Below are 19526 nucleotides of genomic sequence, written 5' to 3' on the forward strand. Positions count from 1 at the left end.
CATTTGTCCTCGTTACGCAGTCTCACTCAACCTGTACTGAACCTTTCGTGTGCGCCAAGTATGAGTTATGGGTCGAGACGCCCGCGTTGGGCCAACAACAACTACTCGGACCACTCGCCAGCAATGTCCACCGCCACTTCCTCAGCAACGAGCGAAAGCCATGACAGCAAATCAGAAGGCCTATATGGCTTCAGCAAGCTTCCTCACAAGCTCTGGATACTTTCATTGGGATTATGCAGAGGCACATGGCGTTGCATGGCCGGTTGGGCAACAATAGGCATGCTGGGCCCCACGTTCGGAATAGCCGCTGCAACATCCCTCATAATGTAAGCTGTGATCTTGAGCTGCCTATGGACTGGCTATAGACTTACTTTAAGCAGAATCCTGATCTATTTCCTGGTTTTTGTCTGCAAACCTCTCTCTCCGCTAGGGCGGTCTTGCCTTACGATTTTATCTCCAATAATGAAATTACAACTGATGGCAAGCTAGTTGATGGCATCTCTCGCTGGCTGACTGAGTTCACCCGCTCAGTTGTATCTCGAAATTTCCATTCCTACAACAATTACTGGCGACCATACCTATTATTTTCGGCACTTGCAGCAGGTTGTATAAGTGCAGAGGCTAACATTTAGCTTAGTAACAACAGTCTTGATCTACTCGTTGGCCATAACTGTAGCTCTCTTTCGAGCGAGCGCACTCTCTAGAAGATGTACCTAGATCCGCTGCTGACAATCCTTGAGTACTAAAACCGACAAGGGTCCTTTACGCTATTCGAACAGGCCCGCAGTATCTTCAACACCCAGCTGGATATGGCCCTTGTTCTCCTAATTGACGTCAAAACAAACCCTACAGATACCTGGCCGCTTTTAGTAAAGCAGCTTGACCTGCTTCGAAAAAGATAGTTTCTCACACGTTTTAAATAAATGGAAACGTCGCCAGGAGTTGTTACCAAGCAAGGCATCTGGCCAGGCCCCATTACAGTCGTTGGGACGGGCCTTCTGGATCGAGTCACCTTTTTCGACCACAGCAATCGAAGCTACGCAAATTACGGAACCTATCACAACACATTCATAGATGCGCCGTTGAGCACTTTGGCACAGGATAATAACTTCTGGCGGCCTCCTGACCCACTATCAGCCCCCCCCTAGGCAGCTGGCAAGCAACTCGGGCCAGTTGTGGTCCGCAAATGATGCATATTATGCTTCGGCTTCTTTTAAGACGACAATTGGATCGGTTCGGACCGGCTTCACTGAAGAACAACGGAACAAAGTGAGAGCCCACGTTCAAGTAGCGAGGCAAAGTGGGCTCAGGTCCAGGTACTGGGATATCCCTGACTGGCCTATCGGATACAGGGATTACATCTGGAAGGTTTTGATTGAGGAGAAAGTTGACATGCTTAACGTGGATGATTTAGAAAGTGCTGCTCGTCGGGGTTGGACGCAAGGTTATCTAAGAGATGTGCTTTGGATGTCGCTAGTGTCCACATACCTACTCGGCCGCACTGTTTTTGTCTTGTTTTTATTTAGACGCCTATTAAAGAGACAGTGTAGATGCTAGTGCAGGTACTAGTTGAGTTACTGCGATCGACATCATTGTAGGCCAGGAGCGTAGGCGCCCGAGCACAAAAGGTGTATTGACGTGTCGAGGAAGAACCTGTCAATAACTTCCGGTGGCGCGATGTCGATATCGTCCAGCCGGTACAGCTGCAAACTGTAGTTTCGTAACATGTTGGATAGCTTCTGCGCTACTCCTGGGACCTGGAGAAACAGCCAACTCCGTTCCAACAGTCCGGTTTGTGTCATAGCATCCTTGACAAATTGCGAGCTCGCCGATACTATTCAAGCCAGTCAGTCGGTCGGTCGGAGAAACACGCCGGTGGCTATGTCTACAGAGGGAAATGCTGTCTGAACTTACACACGCCGTACTTCTCCATCTCCATTTCAGACTCCAAGGTCCGGTACTTTGTACACATGGGATCGGTGGTCTCCAGCTTTCGGGATTGGATATGCATGTTGTAAAGCGTGATCTCGAACGGCGCGCCGTGCGTAGCCCACGCCGACCAAAAGTCCTGGCCGTGTACCATCTCGACGTACTGGAAGAGGTCGTCGATGACGGTCTTCTCGATTATCCATTCCTGGCTCTCCAGGTTCCAGAACGCCGGACCGAAGGATTCGATGGTTCGGTTCAGCACACCGGCCGAACCCGACATCATGTTACGCATCACGTCGTGGTTCGCGTTGCGCGATCTCCATACTGTTGTGGCTGCGACATAGGCATCGAACATCTGGTGTATGCTGAATGGCTGGACGACGATGGACTCCGAGTCCAGCCAAAGCGCGTAGTCGTATTCGAGCGTCGCGGCCGCCGCTAATTTCTTGATCGTCTGGTACTGGTACTTCCCGCGTTCTCGGAGCACCGCCGATGTATCCTCGCGCGTGATTTTGCCGTTTACTATTGAATGAAACACTGGCGGGAGAATATCAAACATGTTGATAATATCACCATTCGTCTTCGGTCCGTTCACGTTATTCGGTGGGACAGGGAAAATGCTGAAAGTATCCCCGCAGCTCGTCAGGTTGTCCACAGCCCCCCTGAACGCATCGACCTCGCCTGAATCCGACACGATGACGTTAATGTCGATCTCTTTGTAGTCAGTACAAAGACACATGAGCGATTGGAGGAAGTCGACGGCTAGCGGCATGTGTTCGCTCTGGGTCTTGTCAGTAACAGTGGCTGATAACGCATTGGACTTGGACTGAGGGACGACCTACATATGCTGTCAAGACGATGCTGTACTTAAGGTCATGAAGATCCACCGAGTGAAAGGCTGTCTGGGCTCCTTTTTGCGTCTTGGCGTGGTCTACAGACGGACGGGGCAAGCGTAGATCGAAGTGCAGCTGTAAGGTATAGCTGAGAAGCCCAAACAAGACGACAACGCAACTCAGGAAACTCAGGTACAGAACCCGCAAACATCTGGGGTTCGCGTCGAGGCCTTTTTTCGCGAACATGGTTGGTTGCTCAAGAGGGAGTTCCGAGAATACAGAGAGTAACTCCAAATCCAATGTCGCCTTGCGGCGAGAGAGTTCGTACGAACAAGCCGACTGCGTCACCACCCACCACCCGTCACTCAACGATTAAGTGAACATCGAGCTTTCGTCACAACTCATCCCCGCTCCCTTCTGCAAGGTAAATAAATGCTGATATGATGTAAGAACCACTCGGCCAGAGTTTATACACGAACTCTCCAACTCCTGGTGAGTTATAAAAAAAACCCAGTCCAGCATTTTGACAAGAAAAAAACACCAGATGCGGACCAACGAGAATTGATGGACTAGTTGACATGATATCGGCCTTGCCAAACATCATAGAACCGTGCCAAGTTAGACAACCTCAGTGGTTGGAGCTAGCACCGCACGCGAACTGATGAGAAAATAGGTCCCCTATCTCTGTCAGCTTACCCACGGGTCGAAACGCCCGAATACGAGGATAAGAAGACCAGATCAAGCATGCTGTACAAGGGTTAGCCCTCGGCTTTCCTTCTTCGACGTTCCCCTACCTCCAACCGGTCCCGCTCGGCGACTTTCCGAGCTTGTTGGGCCTACGAGATCACCAAGAACGGGACAACACCTGACGAAAGTGGACGCTACGCAACTCATACAGACGGTACCCACGCGCATTGAGCAGTTCGGCTATTCACAGAGACAAACAGCACAGTCTCCGGGGTCATCACGATTGTAAAAGTTGGTTTTGTCCCGAGCCACCCGGAGAGAGATGCGATGAGGGGCCAGGAAGGGAAAAGAGCCAAGAGCCAAGAGCCAAGAGCCAAGGGGTTGGATGTGTGGATTTAAAGGCATTTCCGGGAATGTACATGCATGCAACCTTGCTACGACGCCGGTGGCCATCGAATCATCAACGTAGGAATGGCCATGCCCGATCTTAGGATGCTCAGCTCTCACGAGGCGTTACTTCCCATTGTTTAGTTACGTCATATTGTCCAAGAGAATCGTCGAGCGGCAACCATCGGAGTTGGTTTCCGTCGTTGACCAAGGCTGTCGCCAAGCGAGGAAGAACAACTCTTATCAAGCTCGGAATCAAGCACGCAGTGACATCATTGTCAGTTATCCTTTGGTTGTCTCAGTCTCATCAACCACAAAAGAGCTTATCGGACGCGGACAGTTTGAGAGCAGTGCCAACCCAGTTCTACCAATCCATGGACCATTTCACAAAAGAGACCTGGGACTTCGCCTTTGCACAGAAGACCACTCGTTGGCATCGACCGGATTTGTCTCTACATCTTCAACTTCAATTCTAAATCAACATGCGAAGAGCACTGCTGGCTGGCGTGGTTCTTAATATAGCCTCGGTTGCTGCCCAAGACACAGAGGTCTCGTCGTGCAGCGCTCTCTCTTGCATCAATTCCGAAAACCAGGGCGTCTGTGCATCGGGCAACTCTTTCCGCGCCGTTGGGGTGGGAATGGCCTCTGAAGTCCTCGTTATCTCGGGCGAAAAACTTTCCTTCACTCTTGTCGACGGCAGCCCAGATGGCGTGCTTGCATCCCAGGAAGGCTACCAATTCTCCACCCAGACGCTCTATGTCGGCGTGCCACCCAACCACAACTCAAGCAACGAAAGGGCCGTATGTGCCCTGATGTTGCAACATCAGGCGCAGACATTTGGACTGCCGGAGGACAGCGCGCGAAACACAACTTCTTGCCGCGCAGTAATGCCCGATAGCTGTCAGAACGAAAGGACCAGTTTAGTAGAGCGGTTCCAATACACTGGAAGCGCTCAGAGCAACCAGACCGGAGGCACCTCGCTGCCACGATGCAAGTCGCTGGCGCAATTTCTCAACACCAACATTAACCGCGAACTGTCCTTTTGCGGACGCTACACCGGCTTCATCAACATCACCGGAGGCCCAATCTCCGGTGCGGACCTTTCTCCCAGTCCGGTTCGGCTCCAAAGCGAAGGCTGCCAGCCCGTCATCCCCGAGAGCTACGAGCTCCGCAGAGTTGCTGAGATGCGACAGATTCTTCCCACAGGAGAGGTCAGCAGCCGATCTTCGGGTGGCCGCTCAGGAGTGACTCCCATATTCACGGTTCTATACGACGAGGAAGGTGGCAGCCCTATCGTGCAATTCACCTGCATGAGGACGTTCAACTCCGATGGCGAGGAAATGCCGGATGCTTTGAACACCGACGAGAGCGGCGCCGTCCCAAAAGAGCCTCGTGCCATCGTCGGGATTACTGCGTGTCTTCTCAGCTTCGCCTTCCTCCTTGCCTGATCAGCGTCATCAATTTTTGCGTTAGGAGATCCACTTTGCAAGGATTATATTGGTAGCGATGCTAGCTAGAAAGCGTTCCTTAGAATAAAGAAGTATGAAAAGTCTTTGCCTCTGTTGTACTAGGAGCAACCGTATTCATGCAAAGTATAGAGAATTACAGATAGTCCTGCGTTTGTATCGTAAGCAAGTGAAGTTTGCGTATTGCTTTCGATTCAATTGATGGGTTATTGACTAGGTCGGTATTTAGTTAAGGTCTAGGAATACTGGCACCAAATAGCCCTGTTGGACCGACCCCAACCTGTGTCATCTCATTAGGCGCGCAAGTACAAGTGAAACTAAGCAGCCCAGTTTGAAAGATAATGCGGTTTCTCTACTTGCAGACAGCATTGGTTGTTGAATCTGTGGCACTTCCAGCATTGCTGATGTCGGAACAGACGCCATTTCAGCAAATGCCTCTGCCGCCGTTACACGCATCGCTCTCACCGGATGCCGGCTGTTTGGTCTGGCGGGTATCAATTTAACCGAGATCGGCAAACGTAGTGGCATTCAGGACACTGGTTAGAGCGGCAGGCAAGAATTTCATAGTGGCAACGTGCTCTCGTGGGGAAAGTTCAGCGCAAGATTCGGAACAGGACAGTAGTCTTGCGAGATGACGATTTGAAATTCGAAGATCAAAAGATTGTTCCTGGCGATGGCTTTAAGACGGGCAGAAAAAACGCAGAAGACTGAGCATGCGTTGAGCATGAGCGTACAGCGAGCGTTTAGGGATCAGGAATTACAATTTTTCTCAAGCGTATGTACTGTTCTGAAGTTTGTTCCGCATATGTCGTTCCGACATTGATAGGAAGCTTGACAATAAGCGCTCGACAGGGGATGGTGCTCTGCCACAAAAACGCCTGATCCAAAGTTACGACTGTTTCAGTACCTTCTAGAATCCTTAGGTCTACACGTCGAACTGTAGAACATTCAGACTCGCAAGTTTGAATCCCCCAGCCTTACCACAATGCTTACCGTTATGGTTGAATAGGGGCAAGCCCGGCCGATGAGCGGTCTCTGGTGAACTCGCTTCCTTGCAGATCCTTCGATGTTCAAGCTCCGTCGTCGCCCCGTCAATGGTTCTGTACAACTTAGTCGCCTTGATATTCCAAAACGTTTAACTTTGCAGTGCAGGCTAAACGTGTCTGCCCACACAAGATGGAAAGTGATAATCATTCCTTTTCTGAACATGGCCCCAATCTATCATTACTGCTAATAGCAATACGCTTCGTTACTTCGTTGTCGATCAACTATTTCAAGTCAGTTTTTAAGTACCCATGAACCTTTGCGGACTTCGGCGACCCCGCTCCACTCCGAACACGTACCGCTCCGCATGGCCCACTCTTTCGGCCCAATTCCGAAAACGCGGCACACCGGGAAACAAGGGCCGGAGCTGATGGAGATTACGTGTATTCTCTCAAAATAGAACAGAAAACCAACTTTCTTGCGATGGATTGAAGAATAAAACTGCTACAATCAGCTTGAACATCACCAGTATCCCACATTCTTCCACAGATCCTTTGTGTTCTCCACGTTCCTGACGCTCGCACTGACCAATTGACTCTTTGCGGCAATGATCTCAGCCAACTGCGACACGGGCACGTTGCTCAGAATGTCGGACACGCTGACGTCGCTCTTGACATCCTTTGAATACCCAGGCGCGCGCCTCGACAGCCACCAAACTGTCAACGCCGTACGCATTCACGGGTCTGCTCGAATCCAGGTCCTCGATTTCGGTCAACATCGCCTTGGCAAGCTTGCGCATCAGGGCACCGCACACCAACTCCGACGGCTTCGCCAAGCTCGTGGCCGCCGCCAGCGCAGCCTGCAGCTCCGCCGTCGTATACTCATTGACCACAGCAAAAGACTGCGTGTCGTAGATGCGCAGGTGCGCAAAGCGGCCGTCCTCAAACCAGTAAGGCTCATCGTGGCCGTTTTGCTTGGGCAACCCGCCGGTGGAGAGGCCGACGACCGACTGGACTGGGAGCTCGTCGGCCATGGCTGCTTGAACAGTGGCCAGCAGCTCTTTCTCGCGGACACCGATCATGGCGCCCGATTCCAGGTAAGTCGGAATCTCGCCGCGCTCGGCCGTGATGCCGATGCCGAGCACGACACCGACGTTGATGCTTGTATCCTTGAGGCCGTGGGCGCGACGGTTGTGCATCAGAGCGTCCTTGTAAGTGTTACCTGCGTTGTAGTTTCCCTGTCCTCGGGAGCCTACGATGCCGCCCACCGAGGACAAACAGTTGAAGAAGTCGAGGTCCTTGGGAAGCATGTCGTGCAGATTGCGTGTTCCTTGCACTTAAGAGAATAATGTAAATCTGTAGTACTGTTTTTCTTTACTAGCCTTACTATAGAATCTAGAAGTTTTCAAAATATATTCATTATTTGTAGCATTCAAAAGAAGCCTAAAGCATATCTCACATCAACGCTTAGTAGAAACTAAGTAGGAGTTAAATAATCGGTTTAGCTTCAGCTCCTTAGAGATTACACTAGGGGCCCCGCCTAAATAAGGCTCTACTATTAAACACCTCTTGCAGTAGCTTTACTAAATTACATAATAGCCCCTTGCTGCGCCAGCTAAAGTAATTCATGTGGAGGTATGCCAACAGGCCAAGTAGGAGGTCTTGGTTCACACTGGACTAGGACTCCATCTGCACATACCAAGTACCATCCAAGCGAGGGAGTTGGACGCATCCATCCAGGATAGTCGGAATAGAGTCGGTCCCGACCTTCCTAGCAGCGTCAATCGAAATGCGAACGGTCTCCCTAGCCGGGGTCGTTATGGTGTCCACATAGTTGCTGAGGATTACGGCCTTCCAAGTAGCTGAATTTTTGTTGAGAATCCTGAAGTTCAACTGGGGATTGGCCGGTGTGGTAGCGCCGAAGTCAAATATAACACTGACATCCGGGGTCGCAAGCCATCCAAGGGAGCCGCGCTGATCGATCTCGCCCTGGAATTCCTTCCGATCGAGATGGTTGACGCTCAACACAGGGTAAGTTGCGCCGATGCAAGAGTTCTGACGGGTGTCGAGTTTGTCAACAGCTAGGGACATGACGGAAGTAGCCAGAGGGGCAACGGCCAAAAGAGAGGCAAAGAACTTCATGATGGCGGCTTTTTAAAGAGTGTGAAGCTGGAAAGCTAATAAAGAGTGTGATTTGAGAGATAAGCGAGTGAGTGAATGTTGGAGTAATGAAAAACGAGCATCGTAGCAGGAAAACACCGCCCACTTTATACTTGAATCTGTGGGGCCCGCCAATCTTCACATCAATACGCTACACATATGAGAATGCTCTGAAGTTGCATAATGCTATATTTTACTTTTACTTCTTCACCTTGGATTTCTAATGTTATATCGCAAGGCGCATATAAGCCACAATTGCAGCTTAGCAATTGTGGATCCACTTTTGACCACGACATGTTAGTAAGGAGGCAATGCGCTAAGAGTTTGGTAATCTGAACTGTGATAATTGTCTAGCTATGTCTATTCTGCCTACGGCTGGGATAATCCTCTCACCTTGTAGCCACGCATCCCTACCCAGATTACAAACCTAAACCCCCACATACCTAAGAATTCTCTGCTTATCATGTGCTTTTGGTGTGCACGGTAGGGCACTTAGTGATCCTGTAGAGAAGGCTAGTAACGCTAATATTGTGGGGTCGATAATATAGTTAAGCTGTAGTATAGGTTGCCTGCTAGAAAAGAAATTATTTTAAGAACACCGTTAGGCAACATTGAACACTGTGTAATTTCGGTCTTGTCCGTACACTTTATGCGTTTAAGGCCATCGTTACTCTTTTGTATCAACAATCAAAATCCTGTATACTAGGTTTACCAGGATACCTCTACTTCTTTTCAGTAACATGGGTATATTAAGTACAGTAGATGCATAAAGTTGCTCGGAACACGGCATGTGAGTAAGTGACGGATTCACCGACGATCTTGGCAAGGCGGCAGTGTTTGTTGGCGCGTCGATGCCATTCGACCTAGATACGGGAAAGGTTCGTCTAACGTACGATGGAACGGGATGCCTGCGGGCGGAACGCCTGGACGCGGCTGGAAACGCGATCCCTGAAGACGATGGGTTACGTTGGGCGAATGGCTGCAGGACGGCCACCGTAAGCAACGAGTTCGAGAGCAGAAACCCGGATGTTCGGCAGACTGCACCCCAGAGCATCGAGGTCCTTCTGAGGTACCATCCTCGGACTCACCCGCAAAGGATTCAGATCCCAACGGTGCATGTAGTTGGTGCCAAGGACGGATACGCCCAACAGGGGTTAGATCTGGCGTCTCTTTGCGACTCGCGTGTTTGCCAGATCATAATCCACGAGGGTGGTCATGAATTTCCTAGAAAGGATGAGGCGCTTCAACGGGTCGCTGACTGCATGCAAGCTGCAGCCGCCCAGACGAGTTACCTCCAGTGATTCGGGTTCACTTGGGAGTTGGTCCAGACCGAAGCACGCAATGTCTTACTTCTGTTATCTCTTCTGGCAGTCGAGAAGGACTTCTATTTGATGCTACGATTAACAGTTCATGAATGTCTGCGTATCTGTCTTGAGCCGTGTCAACCTCAAATTCTACTGGTTCGTCTTCACCTCCATCATCACTCTGGATCTACAGCCAAAACCAAGGAGCACGCCCGAGCCTCAGAATGGCACAATCTACAGACCCCGGGAGTTCACCTATGGCGATGCATGAACCTCTACAGGCCCCTCCGGCTCCCCAAGCCTCAACCGATCAGCAAGTCATCGAGAGCGATCATGCCGAACCAGCAACACCATGGACGGCTCAAGGCTGGCGCTTTTGGGCCGTCTTTCCCGGGCTCTACCTCGCTATGCTGCTGACAAGCTTGGATGCATCTATCCTCGCCACGTCGTTGCCAACCAATGTCTCTGGACCTCCACGTCGGCGCACGCTACATCTGGATCATGAACGGATACTTCCTCACTACTGTCGTTGTCCAACCATTGGTGGGACAAGCTGCCGATATTCTCGGCAGGAGGATTCCCATGCTCGTCTCTCTATCACTCTTCACACTCGGGAGTGGACTTTGCGGCGGATCGACTTCCTTGCCCATGCTTATTGCCGCGCGCCTAATCCAGGGGTTTGGGGGAGGAGGCTTATTCGTTATGACAGACACCATCACCGCCGACCTCAACCCTTTGCGCGATCGCATGAAATACGTGTCCATGGTCATGATGTTCTTGTATTTATTATTCCCGTCTTCTTATCTATGTTGAGACTATCACTGACTTGTTCACAGCACCCTAGGCTCTTTCCTGGGTCCCATCATCGGCGGTGCTATTGTCGACAACACGACCTGGCGCTGGGTCTTCTATATAAACTTGCCTGTTTGTGCGGCCGCCCTCTCCCTTTTCTCTCTCTTTTTACGCGTCAATCACAAGCGAGAGGGCACCATTGCTCAACGGCTTGGACGGGTGGACTACTCCGGCAACTTCATTCTCGTATGCGCTGTTGTCTCGATTCTCATCCCGTTGACCTGGGGAAGCACTACCTCCAGCTGGAAATCATGGCATATTCTGTTGCCCCTTCTGGTCGGCTTCGCTGGGCTTATATTCTTTGGTGGACACCAGGGAAAGTCGCCCGTGAGCCCATCATGCCTCTCCGGGTCCACAGCAACATGTCTTGTGCTTTGGGCTACGGGATTACCTTCTTGCACGTTGCACGGAATCGTCCTCAGCTGGCTCAGCTTCTTTCTTCCAGTGTACTTCCAAATTCTCCTCGAGTCCACTCCCCTTCAGTCCGGAGTCAAACTCCTCGCCGTTGTCATCCCTCTTGCCCCCGCCGGAATGGCCGGCGGCATCGCTATAGCTTTAACCGGTCACTACAAGATTGTCATCGTTGCCGACTTCGTCCTCCTGTCAATAGCGGTCGGCTGTATTACCACACTGGATGCCAACTCCTCCACCGCCGTTTGGATTGTGTTCCAAGTTCTCGCCGGGCTGGGCGGCGGCCTCTCCCTGACCGCTACCCTGCCCGCTGTCCAGGCGCCGGTGCCCGAATCAGATGTGGCCATCGCCACCGCCGCGTGGGCTTTCGCGCGGTCTTTTGGAGCCATCTGGGATGCCGCCATCCCTTCCGCCGTCTTCGATTTCCGTTTCGACGAGCTTTTCCATCTCATCCCTGAGCCGTCGGTGCGTGACCTGCTCGCCCACGGTGTCGCGTATGAGCATGCCATCCGCTTGCTCATTGAGCAGTTTGACGCTCAGCCAGTGCTCAAGGAACAGGTCATCCATGTGTATACTTAGGCACTCAAGAGAGTTTGGGTTGTTCTGATTCCGTTTGCTATTGTTCCCATTGGTCTGGCTCTCTGCATGAAGGAGATTGAGCTGAGAAAAGAGTTCAAAACCGACTTCGGACTCAAAGAAACACTGGAAGCCCGAGGCCAAAAACTGCAAGGTTGGTTAAATAGTGGATAATATCCTGAAAATGCACCTCGCTTTAGAATTAGAGATATTGCCCTTATAAACAGACAAAGAATCACTTTCCGGACAAGGAGGACGAGTACTAAAGGATTTTGTGCAAAAGAACTTTATAAAACCTGACCCCGCTTCAGTTGAAGTGAGCCTGGCTTTAGGGACACATACTCCAGTCAGATAGAAGCGTCCTTCAATTGAAATCTCACCGACCTGAACTTGGCCTCTGTCTATTGTCATGGGTAGTAACTCAGACTCGATTGTCTGGATTTTGACGACTATGCGAAAATTGGCTGCCTTCTGCTAAACTTAGCTGCTCTTGCAGAAGACACTCGCAGACACGGTACGCAAATGGATCTGCGATGCTTTTCAACGATAGTGGGATTAAGGCACACATCGGGGAAGAAAATATCCTGCAACAGAGCGAGACGTTTTCCCGGCCGCCTTACCAATTTGGTTTTCATCCGAGGTCATTGAACGGGCTGAAACAGTCACGTTACATAGGGAAATAGGGACTCCCATTGTTTGTAAGCGAACAGCCGCAGACATACGCTTATGCTGTGCCTGTATAGGCCTTCGGCGCTTATGGCTTACACAATACTTTTCAAACTCGCCTGTGTAACTGTGATTTCCCTGGAGTTAAGGGTTCACGCGCCAAAGACTGAACCGATCACCGCACCCCCGAGCTCTCGTCAGTAGACGCCCGGGACAATGGTCCACTTCTTCCGGATCTTCTCCTCGCCAAACTGGTCGACGTACCAGCGCCTGCCGCTCCTCGCGCGCGGGAACATGACAAAGATCTCGTTGAGGAGGAAAGCCCGGCCGGGGACGCTCCAGCCGCTCGCCATCCAGAAGCCGAACCACTCGACCCACTCGCAGAAGTAGTGCGGATACAACATGTAGCGGAACAGCATGGCTTCGGGGATGCGGTAGTGCTTGTGCACACCCTTGCCGCCGTTGCCGCCTTTGCTGGCAGCGACGGCCTTTTCCTGGCGCCGCTGCTCGGCGCGGCGGATCTCGCGGAGCTCCTCGTCGTGAAAGTAGTTGCCGGCGAGGCCGACATAGAAGATGGCGATGCCGGCGACGAACTGGGCGACGCCGCCGAAGCCGAGGGCGGCATCCCACTGGGCCTTTGTGGTGGGCCCGTAGGCGGCGAGGTAGCTGCCCAGACAGGCGCCGTTCATTAGCTGGAAAGACAGGGCGGAAAGGGCGACGAGGAGGTGGATGGGCGACATGGAGGGCTGCACGATGGGGAAGATGACTGCGCGATAGGCGTAGTGGATCGTCTTGGTCGTCATTGTCAGTTGTACGGATCTCGCGTTGTGGGTTTGTGGTAAGACCCGAATAAGAAGAGAGAGGGGGGACATGGGACGTACGAATAGGCCGGCGAGCACCTTGTTCTGCCACGGCAGGTCGTGGATGCCGAGCTGGGCGGGCAGGGTGTTCATGATGTACAGCAGGGTAGTGACGCCAGGGATCTCCATCAGGAACCAGGCGAGGCGGCCGGGGATGTTGAGGCGGCTCTGGACCGATGTCTTGCCCATACCGTACCAGCTGATGAAGTATTGCAGCGAGCCAAACTAGTGCGTGTGTCAGCCACGGTCCAGCTCGAGACTGATTTCTCTCTCTTCTCCTCTCGAAACAAGACAGAGAGAGTGTGTGAGTGTGAGTGTGTGAGAGACAGAGTTGGAGAGGTAAAGGGAGAGAGAGAGTTGGATATTAGAGAGGAAGACATACCACGGGCCAGGAAAGCTGCCACACGATGGTGAGGGTCTCCCAGTTCTCCCGAGTGGGCGGCAACCAGCCCTCGACAAGCGCCATGTCGGGATCAGTTGACTGGTTGTGGAAAAAGAAGGCAGGGCAAAAATGAGACTATGTATGTGAAACCGTGTGTCAAGAAAGATTGTTTTTCTGAACCCAACCCAATTCCTCCTGATCACTCTTCAATCCTGCGTGTTGTGTTTTGAGCTTCCCTCCCGCCTATGCGATGCTGAGCGAAATAGGTGGTGATGTGGTGGTCAATGACATCAAAACGAGGGTCCGGGCGGGAAATGGGGACGACGATGCGCCTACACACCGCTTTCCCCTTCTGGGCCAACCGAAAAGCGGGTTCCTGAGCCACCCGGGCCCCTAGCTGCAGACCCCTGTAAATCGGAATGTTTCCCCAGCGCTCGCTTCTCCACCACAGCTTACCCCTTGCAGCAGCAGCAGCAGCAGCAGCAGAGCATCATGACAATCACCATCACCCAATTGGAGATGCCCACATCCAGTATCACTACCGACAACCATTGTCACACCAACACACCAGTGCATCTTAATAAAGTCTTACTCTTCAGTTCGCCCCTGTCTGATTCCAAGTCATGTTTTCCAACGCCATCCCGCTAAGAAAAAAAAAGATGTTTTGTACAATGAAAACAAGACTCGCGACTCTGCTTCGCTCTCTCGCAAAAACAAAGGGGCTGCGATGAACCCATGCCGGCGAGTAAAATGGATGCAGATAGAAAGTTAAACCCACCGACGCCTCTTCATGAAGGACGCCGCAACGCTTCCATTGTCCCATTTCCCATCTTCACATGACGATGCAGTCCCGGTCTCTAGCCGTTTGAGAGCTGCCGACCACTCCGCCCGGTCCCATTACCCGGCCTCGCCCGCCGCCCACCATCGGCCGAGGCGGAAAAGACGGCCCCGCCCCGCCATTGTTGCCTTGCCGCCCAACCGTTGGGCTGCTTGCGTGATGTGGATGCCCGGGTGGCGGCTCGTACTTGGCTGCCGCCTGCGCTTGCTCGTACGTCGGGGGCGCATCGTCCAACCCTTCATCCGCCGGCCGATTTACTCCTGACCGGCGGACGGGGACCACAGGCGGCACAAGTGGCCGCACCATCTGCGGCGGTTGGCCCGGCTGACGCCCCGATGTTGGCGGCACAGCTGCGTTGCTGTTCGAGTTTCGCCGGCTGCCCTGCGAGACTGTCGAGTTAATGTTGCCGATGCTGTTGCTGCGCGGGGCGCCCGCTCGTACGGCCTGCCTATTGGCCACGCGCCTCGTCGTCGGGCCTTGCTGCAGACGTGCTTGCTGCTCAATGTACTGTTCGCTCAAGATGCTTTCCCGCCGACGAGCCGACTGCTCGGCTCTGTGCCGCTGCTCTTCCTCCTCCTGTAGCTGGAGAGCCAGTGCGAGATCTCTGTCCTCCTGCTCGTGGTTGGGCGATAGAGGTGCTTCGTCTGACTGCGACGGCGGCTCCAGCTTCTTCTGCCGCCCGCGACCCTGCACAGTCGACCAGCCTCCTTCGCCCTCGTCTCCCGTGTCGACTCTAGGTTTGCCTCCTCCCGAACCGTTTTTGTCGCCGACGCTGGCCTGGCCCCCGCGGGAGCTGCCTTGCGACTGCTCGCCCTCGCCGCCCACGAGGCGGAAATCACCAGAGTAGTATTCGGTTCGCTCGCCGTTCACGTCGGCCAGCGACTCCCAGACCACTTCGTCGTGCGCGGCGTAGCCCGCATCGGTAACGAGCACAAGCAGCTGCTGCGTCGAAGGATGCCGATAGAGCGTGGAAAAGTGGTCGTTACGGAAGAGGATGGCGAAGGACCCAGGCCTCATGGCTCTTGTAATGACGTCCAGACCCGACGGCGTCAGCTGCGTTGCCGATGTTTCCAGGAACGCTTTTATCGCCTGTATGTCCGAAAACACCTCCTCCTCTTCCTCCGTCAACGTGCCCAGCTTCTCCTGGAGCTCCTCGTCCCGAAACAGCAGTGTCTGCACGTCTTCAAACGAGGCGGCCTGGCGCTCGAAGGCGGCATACGCCGGGTCCGATTTGGTTGGCAGCCATCCGTGGATCAGCGGGATGGCGAAAGCAGCGTACAGGGCCATCTCCTTGGTGTCTTCAAACGTTCCCGGGATCAGGTCGTCGCGCTCCGTCGGGTGCAGATGGGTCAGCGAGGTGCGCTTAAAGGCCTTTACAATATCGGGCGTCGGCACGAAGCGCGGGTTCACGTTCATGCCCGTGTGGAGGCCCTTGAGAAAACCGTAAAGCAAAGATACGTCGGGCAGCGACTCTTGCGTTCTCCTCATGAGCTCGTCGACGACGGCGTCTAGAAGGTACCCGAGGCTGATTTGCTCCCGAGAACGGAGCACCTGCACGAGTGCCGTGTCCGACAGAGATGGCGGTGTCGTCAGCGTGAGCGCGTTGACCAGGGCCAGCAGCGGACACGGCCCGTTGGCGTTTTGGACGAGGATGGGCGAGATGCGCGGGTTCTTCTCGGCGCTGTGGTCGTACCAGGCAACGTTCTTGATCTGGTAGGTTTCCGACTTGCCGTCTACGGGACGTGGCGGCTGCCGGGGCGGAACCTCTTCGTCGTGTCGTGGTGGCAGAGCTGGAGGCAGCTTTTCATCTGCGGACTGTCGCTCAGACGTTTCGGGGTTCTGGTCCGTCACGTGCGACCTGCCCGGCGGCGGACCAGCAGGTGGTTCAACATCAATAAGGTTCCAATCGTCCATGGGAGCGTCCTCGACAGTGAGAGGAGGAGGTATTACGGGAGCAGCAGCCTTCGCCTTGCCCTTGTTTTGCGAGCCCAAGTCGTCCCACGCGTGTTGGTCTCCGGCAACATCGTTACTGACTGGCTTCTGCGCTTCCGCAGGCTTCTTCGTCTGATTCTCCGGCAGCTCGTCCCACGCGGGAGAGGCGGGTTCAGAGGGCAGAGATAGTAGGGCCGGGGATGTCGATATCGCAAGCAACTTCGGGTCTTGGGAGGCAGCCCATGCATCGCGCTCAGAATCCCCGCTGTGCTGGGTGCGGAGAGACTGTTGAGCGCTGGCCGTAGCGGCGTTGGCAGCAGTGGCAGTTCTTTGGGCATGATGATCGAGAGCGGGTTGCCACGGATTGTTACTCATCTCACCGGTGCTCATTTGCGACAGAGGCTGCAACGGTGGCATTGTCGGGGGACTGTTGGCCAACGGCGGCGATGTCGGGTCGGTGTCAGCCCGAAAGTCCTTTCTCTTGAATGGGTTTGTATCGGATCGTGCAGGCGGTGGCCCCGGCCGCAGCACAAGCGGAACACTGTTGGCGTCGGTCGTCGGTTGGCCGACGGTTGGAGGTCGGTGATCATGACCTTGAACGTCGACGTCGTCGTCGCCCCAAGCACCATTGGTCATATGAGGGCCCTGTACCGCAACGCCTGCGGGCCTGAGCGATTCGGTGATGTCTTCTGGTATCGTTTGCTGGTTCAGGGCAGCGGCGCCCTTCTGCTGGGGGGCATCGTCCCAGACGCTGCCTGCGTCGGTTGACGGGGAGTCGGTGGCACCCCCCCAGAGCTCCTTTCGCATGTCTTGTACGCGCGGGGTGCCGGCGTTGGCGTCGATGGAACTATCGTCGGAGACGGGCTTACGGGTAACCATGTCGACGAGGGTCCCGAAGTCTCGGACAAGAGAGAGCGCGAGAGGGCAATTAAGAGGTATTTTTCGTCGGGACGGTCTTCACTCGTGGGAGGCAAGAAGAAAGGACGACGAGGCGTAGATTAGGGTATCGTATCGTATAGTATCGAGCCGTAGCGTGTCGTGGGATAATGGGGAGAAAGTCGGAATGGCAGCTGGTGGAACGCTGCAGGCGGGGTTGGGGAATGCTCGGCAAGCGGACTGGGCGACGAGAGACCTGGGTGAGACTGAAGCTCCGGGGAGGTGTCGTCATCCAGGTGGGCTGCTCTTGGAATCCTGGTATCCCGCCTCTATGTTCTGGGGTAACTGCAGGTAATCAGCTGCCAAAAATTGGAAAAATTGGGAAAAAAGTAAGCACATAGTAAAAAAGGGTATTAAACAATCACCAACGGCGGTTCCGAGAACCCTGCTAGGAGGAAAGGAAGGAAAGAGGGGGTTTGCTCGGGATGGGTTACCTCTATTCCCCCCGGCCTCTTCCGGGAGCTGAAAATGGCAGGCGGCCAAAAAGACGAAGCAGAATGTTTCAGAGGTTGCAGGAAGATTGGCATGGGTTTTGGGGAGTTGGGGAAGAAGGTGAGAGGGAGAGGGAGGGAGACAGCGAACGAGTGAGAGTGAGAGAGGGTGAAAGTGAAGGTGAGAGTGAGGGTGAGAGTGAGAGAAAGGCAGAGAGTCTGAGCATCTATCCTGCTGCTGCAAGTCGGAGTGAGGAACGAGGAACCTGAAAACCGAAAACCGAAGCAAGCCAAGACCACCCACCACCCTCTGTGCATTGCACACGCCGTTGGACTGGAATTCTGCGGTCCACGCAGCGCAACGCAACGGAGCGCAACGCAACGCAACGCAGCACATAGCGCAGTGCAGGCGCTGGACACATGCACGAGACACGGAGGACAATGGACGAGGGTGGCGGTGCGCCTTCCTCCCCCCCACCACCACCAATTGGAGGCGCTGGCGGGACAGGTAGATAGGTACCGAGAGGGTAGTGGCACAGCTACCTCACCCAGCTCAGTCCTATGTTTCTTCTCTGTCCTTCTCTACATTGTGGGCTGGGAAAAAACGGTGTACTTCAAGGCAACGTTGGGGAACCAATCCAGGCCAGGCAACATGAGTCCTGAGACCCGAAACAAGTCACTGTTCTCCACGCCGAGTTTCAAAGGCTTTCATATCCAATGTCCCCTCCAGCCCGCTTGACAGCTCCCTTGAGCTCCGACGCATCCAAGTGGGCCGCTGGACGCAGGGCCGGGGCGGCACCAGCACCTCGACTTACGCGGACAGGGAACCGCAGCAGCAACCAACACTCTCTGCGAGAAGCTCTGCTGCGCCCACCAGAGGCAACTTGGCTACCTATGGCTGCTTGCTGCCCGCCACCGCCGTGGGGAAGATCCCTGGGGTGTCCCCGAGTCGAGTCGAGCCGAGTCAAGTCGCGGAGGCTCGCCGCCAGAAAACATGCATCTGGGAGAGAGTGAGAAACCTCCTCATCTCACGGTCGTGGATTGGTGACGCCTCAGCTCGCTGTGAATCACCAGCCCGCCAACCCTTATGCGGTATTGACAGACGAATGCAAACGGGAGCATTCGCATGGTGACGACGACGACCATATCACGGCTTATTCACGCGCGTGTCAATGCGCCGTACTACAAGTGTAGTTCCTGCTCCGTAGGCGACGGATGATGGGATGGGAAGCTTCACCACCTGGAGCTTGCGCGTCCACTCCTCGCCGATATGCACACACACCCACCAACCAATCAGCAAGCCTGCCCGCTCCGTTGTCTTGAGGCTCAGCCGGTCGCGTCGCGATACCTAACAGACGATTGTAGGGAGCAGCTGTGCAGGCCAAGGAGTACCTATTCATACACGTATCGGTGTCCGATAAACAGAGACGGACGAGATTGATCCCAATTCACCATGCACCATGGGTCACCCAAGTGGAAGAACGGCTGGACTGTGTGGGTGACTTGAAGATGTGGCGTCAATTGGTAGTCTCAGCCACATTCGGACAGGACGGACTCCACAGGCTGCCCCATCTCCCCTTGTGCCTTATGCCCCTTTCAGCCACTCGCCTTCATGGATCGCCCCCGCGCAATGACGCAGAAGGTCCCGCGCGGTGCTCCGTGTCTGTGCCCGCCGCGACTTAACTCTCGCCGTCCGTCGTCTCCAGTTTACGGACGGGCGAGCCGCCGTCCTAACAGCCCGTCGCCAACCCGCCGGTGCGCCCTTGTTAACAACACCATCACAGCTGTGGTCTCGTGATCCACATAGTCATTCACCACACATTTATACGCTCATCCACGCATGTGGCTCTTACACGCATTGCCTGGCTCTCAGCCCTTTCAAGCTCCTCCCCT

At 54.0% G+C, this 19526-nt stretch overlaps 10 protein-coding genes across 10 annotated transcripts; 4 read left to right on the top strand and 6 right to left on the bottom strand.

The window, feature by feature from the left end:
• Positions 1-279: 279 nt before the first annotated feature.
• On the top strand, positions 280-902 carry CH63R_10689 (uncharacterized protein; the record flags this gene model as incomplete). The annotated part of the gene is made up of 3 exons (XM_018305663.1): positions 280-326; positions 431-606; positions 757-902. The coding sequence occupies 3 exons, from the start codon at positions 280-282 to the stop codon at positions 900-902; spliced, it is 369 nt and encodes a 122-aa protein (XP_018155087.1).
• Positions 903-923: 21 nt separating this feature from the next.
• Positions 924-1557, top strand: CH63R_10690 (uncharacterized protein; the record flags this gene model as incomplete). Its single annotated transcript, XM_018305664.1, is given in 2 exon segments — positions 924-1081; positions 1101-1557. The coding sequence occupies 2 exon segments, from the start codon at positions 924-926 to the stop codon at positions 1555-1557; spliced, it is 615 nt and encodes a 204-aa protein (XP_018155088.1).
• Positions 1558-1589: 32 nt separating this feature from the next.
• CH63R_10691 (uncharacterized protein) lies at positions 1590-2701 on the bottom strand (the record flags this gene model as incomplete). Its single annotated transcript, XM_018305665.1, has 2 exons — positions 1590-1834; positions 1915-2701. 2 exons carry the CDS (start codon positions 2699-2701, stop codon positions 1590-1592), a joined length of 1032 nt encoding a protein of 343 aa, XP_018155089.1.
• Positions 2702-3390: 689 nt separating this feature from the next.
• CH63R_10692 (uncharacterized protein) lies at positions 3391-3677 on the bottom strand (the record flags this gene model as incomplete). The annotated part of the gene is made up of 2 exons (XM_018305666.1): positions 3391-3509; positions 3557-3677. 2 exons carry the CDS (start codon positions 3675-3677, stop codon positions 3391-3393), a joined length of 240 nt encoding a protein of 79 aa, XP_018155090.1.
• A 641-nt stretch (positions 3678-4318) lies between these two features.
• CH63R_10693 (uncharacterized protein) lies at positions 4319-5284 on the top strand (the record flags this gene model as incomplete). The annotated part of the gene is made up of 1 exon (XM_018305667.1): positions 4319-5284. The coding sequence occupies one exon, from the start codon at positions 4319-4321 to the stop codon at positions 5282-5284; it is 966 nt and encodes a 321-aa protein (XP_018155091.1).
• A 1524-nt stretch (positions 5285-6808) lies between these two features.
• Positions 6809-7595, bottom strand: CH63R_10694 (Beta-ketoacyl synthase domain-containing protein; the record flags this gene model as incomplete). The annotated part of the gene is given in 2 exon segments (XM_018305668.1): positions 6809-6964; positions 6975-7595. 2 exon segments carry the CDS (start codon positions 7593-7595, stop codon positions 6809-6811), a joined length of 777 nt encoding a protein of 258 aa, XP_018155092.1.
• Positions 7596-7962: 367 nt separating this feature from the next.
• Positions 7963-8427, bottom strand: CH63R_10695 (EC13 protein; the record flags this gene model as incomplete). Its single annotated transcript, XM_018305669.1, has 1 exon — positions 7963-8427. One exon carries the CDS (start codon positions 8425-8427, stop codon positions 7963-7965), a length of 465 nt encoding a protein of 154 aa, XP_018155093.1.
• Positions 8428-10175: 1748 nt separating this feature from the next.
• CH63R_10696 (Major facilitator superfamily transporter) lies at positions 10176-11762 on the top strand (the record flags this gene model as incomplete). Its single annotated transcript, XM_018305670.1, is given in 3 exon segments — positions 10176-10528; positions 10586-11579; positions 11592-11762. The coding sequence occupies 3 exon segments, from the start codon at positions 10176-10178 to the stop codon at positions 11760-11762; spliced, it is 1518 nt and encodes a 505-aa protein (XP_018155094.1).
• A 689-nt stretch (positions 11763-12451) lies between these two features.
• Positions 12452-13580, bottom strand: CH63R_10697 (3-oxo-5-alpha-steroid 4-dehydrogenase; the record flags this gene model as incomplete). Its single annotated transcript, XM_018305671.1, has 2 exons — positions 12452-13339; positions 13497-13580. 2 exons carry the CDS (start codon positions 13578-13580, stop codon positions 12452-12454), a joined length of 972 nt encoding a protein of 323 aa, XP_018155095.1.
• A 748-nt stretch (positions 13581-14328) lies between these two features.
• CH63R_10698 (Duf544 domain-containing protein) lies at positions 14329-17145 on the bottom strand (the record flags this gene model as incomplete). Its single annotated transcript, XM_018305672.1, has 1 exon — positions 14329-17145. One exon carries the CDS (start codon positions 17143-17145, stop codon positions 14329-14331), a length of 2817 nt encoding a protein of 938 aa, XP_018155096.1.
• Positions 17146-19526: the final 2381 nt, after the last annotated feature.

Source organism: Colletotrichum higginsianum (assembly GCF_001672515.1).
Source record: "Colletotrichum higginsianum IMI 349063 chromosome 7 map unlocalized unitig_7, whole genome shotgun sequence".
NCBI classification, from domain to species: domain Eukaryota; kingdom Fungi; phylum Ascomycota; class Sordariomycetes; order Glomerellales; family Glomerellaceae; genus Colletotrichum; species Colletotrichum higginsianum.